Source organism: Carlito syrichta, unplaced genomic scaffold (assembly GCF_000164805.1).
Source record: "Carlito syrichta isolate Samal-C Ts95f unplaced genomic scaffold, Tarsius_syrichta-2.0.1 Scaffold304681, whole genome shotgun sequence".
Lineage (NCBI taxonomy): Eukaryota > Metazoa > Chordata > Mammalia > Primates > Tarsiidae > Carlito > Carlito syrichta.
The window spans coordinates 116,945-124,692 of record NW_007248777.1 but is presented as its reverse complement, the minus strand read 5'-3'; the positions used below and the strand labels follow the sequence as shown (position 1 = coordinate 124,692).

Here is a 7,748-nt window from a genome sequence, read left to right as displayed (position 1 = left end):
TCGAGGGGCCGGCCTTCACTGCCCCTGGCTGTCCCTGGACTCCCTCGCCCACTCACAGGGCAGCCTCTCCCTGTCCCCCGGGGCAGTCCGCAGAGCTCTCAGGAGAGCTGGGCGGGGCCTGCAGGACAGGCCCAGGGAAGCACCCACCCCATCTGGCCCTGGGATGCCTGGGGGGACCAGGTCATCTTTCCAGCCAGGCCAGACGCCACACATTCCACACACGGCAGGCTGCTGACTTGGCACCAGGGCTGCCCAGGTCACGAAAACCTGCCCACGCGTGCGTCCTCGTGGCTCCGCACCGACCAGCACCCAGGGCAGGGGGTGGAGCCCACCCTGGACCCCCGGCCTCACGGAGCTGCGAGCACTGCCTGGTGCAGGACGCAGGCTCTGGGGTCAGCCCCCCGGTTCAAGCCCAGCCCCAGAGGTCCCAGGCACATCGCTGACCCGAGCCTCAGTTTCCTCACCTGTAAAATGGGGGTCCCGAGAGCGCTTGCCTGACAGGTGCGCGTCTGAGCACCTGCTGGGCACAGGCCATCACGCCAGGGACTGGGGCAGAGCGGGGACCCAAACAGACAAGTGCCTGCCCCGTGAGCTCACAGGCCGGCTGGGCGGGGGTGGGAAGAGGCACCCGGCATAGAGTCAGACGCCGGAGTTGGCATCCAGCTTCCCCGCTTTCCAGCTGTGTGACCTTGGGCAACCTCGTGAGCCTCTCTGTGCCTCAATTTTCTCCTCTGTAAAGCGGGCTCCAGGGCAAGGGTGACTGTGGGAGTTACACAGGCCACCCGCTACAAACAGCTTCAAGCAGTGCCTGGCAGCGATGAAATGCCATAAGCATCCTGGAGCTCAGCAAGACAAGTTAAAAATTGCGGCCAGGCACAGCGGCTCAGCCTGTGATGCCAGCGCTTTGGGAGGCCGAGGTGGGAGGATCACTTGAGCCCAGGAGTTTGAGACCAGCCTGGGGAACCCAGCGAGACCCATCTCTACAAAAAGTGGAAATAATGACGGCCATCAGAGGGCACCCAGTACCAAGGGGAAAATCGGGAGGACAGGATGCTCCCACCAGGTGACGCTTGAGGCCCTGGGCACCAGCCTGGCGGGTCGCCAGTGCTCCGTCCCTGTCCCCTGCAGCTGCTGTCACTTGTGTATATCCTACGTGGAGTGACGCTTCCCAAGGCCGGAGAGGGTGTGCGCCCCGCCCAGCCCGTCACCCACCTCTTGGGAAGGGCCCTCCACAAGGTGGCCATCTGCGGGCGGCAGGGCTGCAGCCTCCAGGAGAGGCGGGTCCGGCAGGCGAGGGTTCTGGAGGGTTAGGGTCCGGGAGGGTTAGTTAGGGTCCCGGCAAGCAAGAGTCCCAGCAGGATAGAGTCAAGGAGGGTCAGGGTCCCCACAGGTTAGGGTCCGGGAGAGTTAAGGTCCCAGCAGGTTAAGGTCCCGGCAGGTGAGGGTCCTGGAGAGTTGGGGTCCCGGCAGGATAAGGTCCCAACAGGTTAGGGTCCTGGCAGCTTAATGTCGCAGCAGGTGAGGGTCCCAGAGGGTTAGAGTCCTGGCAGGTCAGAGTCCCAGCAGGTCAGGGTCTTGGCAGATTAGGGCCCCCAAAGAATAGAATCCCTGGCAGGTCAGGGTCCCTGCAGGTCAGAGTCTCAGCAGGTGAGGGTCCCGGCAGGTTAGAGTCCCGAGGGCTAGAGTACCAGCAGGTCAGGGTTCCGGCAGGTCAGAGTCTCTGCAGGTGAGGGTCGCCCCAGGTTAGAATCCCAGCAGGTCAGCGTCCTGGCAGGTTAGAATTCCAGCAGGTCAGTTTCCCAGGTCGGAGTCGCAGCAGGTTAGAGCCCCAGAGGGTGAGGGTCCCAGCAGGCAGGTGGCAGCTTGCAGGTAGGCAGCTCCAGGGGGGCAGCGCTGCTGCTCACCAGCCAGCCCCCAAGCCCTCCCGCCCCCAGCCGGGGCACCCTCGGCCGGCCCCTTTCTGTCCCCCCGGGGACTTCGCACCCCCTGCTGCGCTGCACTGGAGCACCCGCACCCGGGAACTCTGAGCCCAGCGCTCTGGTCTGAGATCCAGCAGGGCGGCACGGCGGCCACGCTGAGGGCGGGCCGGCCAGGGAGGGAGATGCTCGCGGCCTCCAGATGGCGAAACCAGGCCGCGTGTCTGGCCCGGGTGTCACAGCTCTGGGCTGGGAGCCGCCTCTGGGCGGAGGTTCAGCTGCTCCAGGAGGCTCGGTAAATATTAAACAGCCCCCGGTGCGCCCGACGGGCTCCCAGATGGGCACTTGCCGCCCGCTGGCCCCAGCCCCCGCGAGGTCGCCGTGCCTGGGCTGACCAGGCTGGGGGAGGCCCGAGGGCTGCACCGGGCTGGGCCTGGGTCCCGAGTGCGCCCAGCCTCCGGGATGGGCCTCTTCAGGCCCTGCGAGGTCTACACAGCGGGATGGGGCTGACCTGGGTCTGGCGCCTGGGGAGACTGGACCTGCCAGGTTCAAGGGCACCCTCGGGCTCTCTGCGTGCTGACCCCTCCCCTCCTGACATCCACCAGTGAGGTCACGGCAGACCTGGCTGGAGGACAGGGGAGAGAGAAGGGCAGCCCAGCGTGCCTGTCCATCGGGCCTAGTGGGACAGTGTTCCCTGTCCATCCCCCCATCTCCCTAACCCTCTTGGGAAATGGCCTTCTTCTAGCAACCATTCACATCTTAGTGTGAAACACCCCCACCAGGCTGCTTCCCCAAGAGAATTTGCTGACTGTGGGTAGGGTGGAGGCCTGGTGGCCTACCCAAGAAGGGCTTCGCCACACCTGCCCCTGCATCAGGGGACCTCCTCAGAGACCCCGCTGCCCGGCCCACACCCTTTTATTTTTATTGATTGATTGTTTTAGAGACTGGGTCTCACTCTGTTGCCCAGGCTGGAGTGTGGTGGCATGATCACAGCCTGCCACAGCCTCGACCTCCCAGGCTCAGGCGATCTTCCCACCTCAGCCTCCTGAGTAGCTAGGACCGCAGGTGTGCACCACCATGCCCAGTTTTTTGTTTTTGTTTTTTTTTAACAGAGATAGGGTCTTGCTAAGTTGCCCAGGCTGGACTCCAACTCCTGGGCTTGAGTGATCCTCCTGCCCCGGCCTCACAAAGTGCTGGGATTCGGGCATGAGTCACATGCCCGTCTCTCCCTACCTAGTTCCTTGGAAGCACCCGCCACCACTTGAATCTGTCTTGGTCACCCCTGCCTGGTTTCCTGCCCCAGAAACAGAGCCCGGGAGGGTGGGGCCCGGGTCTTTCCCTGGATCCTGGGGCAGGGCTGCGTGGAGCGGGCGCCTGTCAACATCCGCTGCGTGGACAGGGCTTCCCCAGGTGCCCATGGCTGGGACGCGCCCGGGTCTCGGCCTCGGGATGCCGCCAACCCCACCGCGCATGCCCAGGGCTGGAAGCGCCCAGGACGAGAGGAGGCTGGAGCGCCGGACCCAGGGCCCGCGCCCTGGGTGGGTCTTGGCAGCAACTGGACAGGCACAGGCGTGGGAGGGCAGCGGCCAGCATGGCTGGGGCACGGGCAGCAGGGGGCCACAAGCAGCCCGGCCGGGCCCTAGGCCTTCAGGCCTGGAGCGGTCCGCACCGCATTCCAGGTTGGCGGGCCCTTTGGAGGGTTCAAGCTGGGTCCGCATGGTGGAGTGTGGTTGACGACAGACTCATGGACCAACTGGGCTGTGCACCCCACTCTGGCTGGGGGTCCCGGTCCCCCCATCTGCCCGGACAGGCTGAGCTTTGGCCCCCTCAGGAGGTCTGAACACTGCCCCCTCCCAGGCTGGCCATCAGGTGGGCAGCTCCCTGGGACTTGCACAGTGCCCGACCTGAAGCCCCGGCCCGACTGGAGCTGAGGAGAAACCCCCTCCTCCTGGGGGCTCGCAGCCCCTGTCTCTGCGGCCTGCGCCTCCTCCTCATCCCACGTGCCACCCGCACCGCCAGCCTGTGGGGGCGGGACGGGCAGGACTCCCCCTTCCCAGATGGGGAAACCAAGACTGGAGGAGGCGGCCTCACCAGCCCAGGTCACAGCATAGGTGTCCCCATGACTCAGGCTTCCAAACAGGAAGCACGTTCCTTCCTCACCCCGCCCTGAGGAGACCAAGTCCCAACTCAGGACCAGTTTTGCTGTGAGACCTCGGGCAAGCGTCTCCACCTCTCTGAGCCTGGATTGTTTTTCTTTCTTCATAACAACATCCTTCAACTTAGCTGAGCCGGTGTTGGGGTGGGCCAAGCGGGCCTCTGGAGCTTTGGAATGGTCCCTGCTCAGGCCTCAAGGAAACGACAGGTTCCTGCCCACACCCACCCACCCCCACACACGTGCCCTGGGCTGCCCCTCCCGGCCCTCGAACACGTGCCACCCCAGGCAGGCAGGACTTACGCGATCCTCCGGCCCTGAGCGCCGCTGAAGCCCGCGAAGGAGGCGCTGCGGCCCACGACCCCCACGGCACCCGCGTCCCCTGGGGACAGGAACCGCACCCTCACGGACATGGCCGCCACCTGCAAGGAGAGAGTGGAAGAGTCAGCCTGGCCGGCCCCTGGCGCCCACGCCGGTGGCCGCGTCCCCCATGACCCCGGGGCCTCGCAGGCTGAGAGGTCAGGGGAGCTGCCGGGGGCGGGGCCGGGGCGGGATTTGAACCGGGATCTCCCACGCCACACTGGGTCCTCCAGGCCCAAGCAGCACTGCCCCGTGAGCAGGGCCGGCACCTCCTCAGTGACGCCTTCTCACCCTGGCCCTGCCCCTCCGCCCGCCCTCCCTGAGCACCTGCCCGGGTGTGGGACCCGTGCTGGAGATGCGCACGGAGCAAGCCAGGCCAGGTCCCCGTCCTCCAGGACCCTGGCCCTGCAGGAGGTACCCACCCCCGGGTGGTCGAGTCTCCCATGAGGCCGTGGGGAGGCCCGGGGTGCCTGACTCCGCCATGGAGGATGCGTCAAGAGCTGAGAAGGAGAGGCTGAGGGCGTGAGGGGACGGTGTCGGAGGCAGAGGGAACAGCACAGGCAAAGTCAGGAGGAACGAGAGAACGCGGGGCAGTCCAGAAACGGAGGGACGTGCAGGCCGGGTGTGGTGGCTCACGCCTGAAATCCCAGCACTTTGGGAGGCTCACTTGAGCCCAGAAGTTGGAAACCGGCCTGGGCAGCACAGCAAGACCTTGTCCCTACAAAAAATACAAACGCTAGCCCGGTGTGATGGCACATGGCTGTCGTCCCAGCTGCTTGGGAGGCTGAAGGGCGAGGGTTCCTTGAGCCCAGGGAGTCACCTCCAGCCTGGGCCACAGAGCAAGACCCTGTCTCTCAAAAAAGAAGTTCGGTGGGCTGGACGCGGGTCCAGATGAGACCGGCGAGGGAGGAGAGCCCTGGTCCGGAGGCCCCCTGCTAGTCCAGGGAGGGTTTGGGCCCTCGGCTGGCGGAAACTGGGAGCCATGGGGGTTCTGAGATGGCAACATCGGGGCTGCCGCGACCCGAGGTCTGTGGCCCGTCTCCGACCCAGCTGCTGCGGGGTCAGCCCAGAATCCTGGCATCTTCTCCTTTTTCCAAACCACTTCTAGAATGGAAAAGGCCACCACACCCCTTGGGACGACTGCCCGGCGTCTTCCAGCACGGGCAGCTGGAAAGTTCTCCTTCATATCTAACCTACATCTCTGCTGATACAGTTTCATACTTGCTCCTCAGCCAGGGCGTCCCAGGATCCCGGGAAGTCTGCCGCCCAGACCCAGCCCGCAGAGACGGGCCAGTCCACAGGCCCTCGTGTCCGTGCGACGCGGCCCCTGTATTCCCACATCCCGGTCCCCCACGGCCGGGTCCAGCCTCCACGTCTTTGCTCACATGGGGCCTCTCTCTGCCTGGAGTAATTTTCCCCACGAGCCTGGCCGTGCGCCCCAGCAGTCCCGTGCAAGCCCCAAGCCTCCTCCTTCCATAAAGCCCACCCCAGTCCTGCGCGCGCGTGAACAGAGATGCCGGGAAACAAGGAAGTCGGGCGTGGGCTCAAAGCACTTGCTGGCCTGGGCCTCAGTGACTCAATGGCAAGATGGGAGTCCAGAAAGGGCCTCCCCGGGGTTCTGTCACAGGACCAAGGAGGCGACGTCCGGAGGACCCACGGTGTGCAGGAGACCCTCAGGATAGCCGGTGGTCGCTGTGTGATTGGCTGGCAAGACCCCAGCCCTGGAGGGGAGCTGAGTGGCCCAGGGGAGCCGGGAGGCCCAGATGGCCCAGGTGGCCCGGGTCAGCCAGGTGGCCCAGACGAGGGATGTCTAGCTCTGGCGGAGGAAGGTGGCAAGCGCTTTCTGAGCCCCCACGGTGTGGCCAGCCGGGGGCCAGGGGCCGTCCCACATGGTGAGTCCGTGAACAGCAGCACTGGGTACAGATGGGGAGGTCGAGGCAGTCCGGAACGGAAACGTCACTCACGGAGCGCCACCCCAAGCCGGCCAAACTCTGTGTTTCGTAAATCATCTCAATTGACCCCCACAACTCCCTTGGGGGCAGGCAGGAGCTTCCAAGGCCCTGATTCCACAGATGGGGAAACCGAAGCTCGGAGAGTGACAAGACCAGCCCCTAACCCCCCCACCCCGCCCAGGACGTGTAAGCGGTGGGTTTGGAACCCGAGGGGGTGCGATGCCAGGGAGGGCACTCGTCACACAGACGGTGCCACCCACTCCCTGTATCGGGGCCCTGCGCTCTGGGCCTTGCCCAGACACACGGGGGCCCCACGCCCTGCTGTGCTGAGAGGAACTGGCTCCCCCAGCCCGCAGGGCTGACTGCTCAACTGGCAGGAATTCCGGGAGCCAGGAATTCCGGGAGCCAGGAATTCCGGGAGCTGTGGGTGTCGCCCTGGGGGCTTGAGCCCAAGAGCAACCTTGACCTGCTGGGCTCAGGGGATCCTTCCCGCCTCAGCCTTCCAAGTAACTGGAACTACAGGCATGGGCCACAACACCTGGCTAACTTTTTTTCTTTTTGAGTTGGATTCTTACTCTGTTGCCCAGGCTGGAGTGCAATGGCACGCTCAAAGGACCGCCGTGGCCCCGACCTGCTGGGCTCAGGCAATCCTTCCACCTCAGCCTTCCAAGTAGCTGGAGCCACAGGCACGCACCACAGCGCCCAGTTAGTGTTTTGATTTATTGTAGAGATGAGGTCTCACCAAGTTGCCCAGGCTGTTCTCAAACCCGTGGGCTCGGGCAATCCTCTCACCTTGGCCTCCCAAAGTGCTGGGATTATAGGTGTGAGCCACCAGGCCTTTTAAAATTAATAATAAAATAATAATTAATAAAATTAACTATTATTATGACCACCACGTGCTGGACTCTAGACGAGAGAGGACAGCTGCGTCAAGAGCCAGACGGCAAGTGTTTGGCTTTGCCAGCCACGCGCTTTTTGTCACAACTCGGCTCCACCGCCCTAGAGCAAAGGCACCCACAGACACGGCGTAAAGGGCAGCCCCGGCTGCCTCCTGGCAGACCTTCATTGCCAAAGCCTGAGGACGCTGGGTGCCCGCCCCGCCCCGCAGCCAGGACCGCCTGCCCCCGGCCGAGGCATCAAGCTCCCAGAGCTTCTCCCAGCACCACAGAGGGAAGGGCTCCTCGTGTCCACTTTGTGGATAAAGAAACTGAGGGTCGGAGTGGCAGGAATGACCCCTCGGGTCACAGGGGTAGGAGGCGCCCCGCTGGACTTGAGGCTGGTCAGGCTGGACACCAAGGCCGGCTCTCGGCCAGGCGGGCTGTGCGGCTGAGCACTCCTCCCCCCGTGGGCCCCCCCGCAGGGTCCCTC

General features: G+C 64.6%; 1 protein-coding gene across 1 annotated transcript in view; it reads right to left on the bottom strand.

Moving 5' to 3' along the window:
- RIPOR3 (RIPOR family member 3) overlaps nt 1–4,481 on the bottom strand; it is a 28,507-nt gene extending 24,026 nt beyond the window's left edge. Inside the window, 1 exon segment of the mRNA XM_008060630.1 lies at nt 4,372–4,481. Coding sequence (XP_008058821.1) covers nt 4,372–4,481 — 110 coding nt within the window.
- Between the last annotated feature and the right edge of the window lie 3,267 nt (nt 4,482–7,748).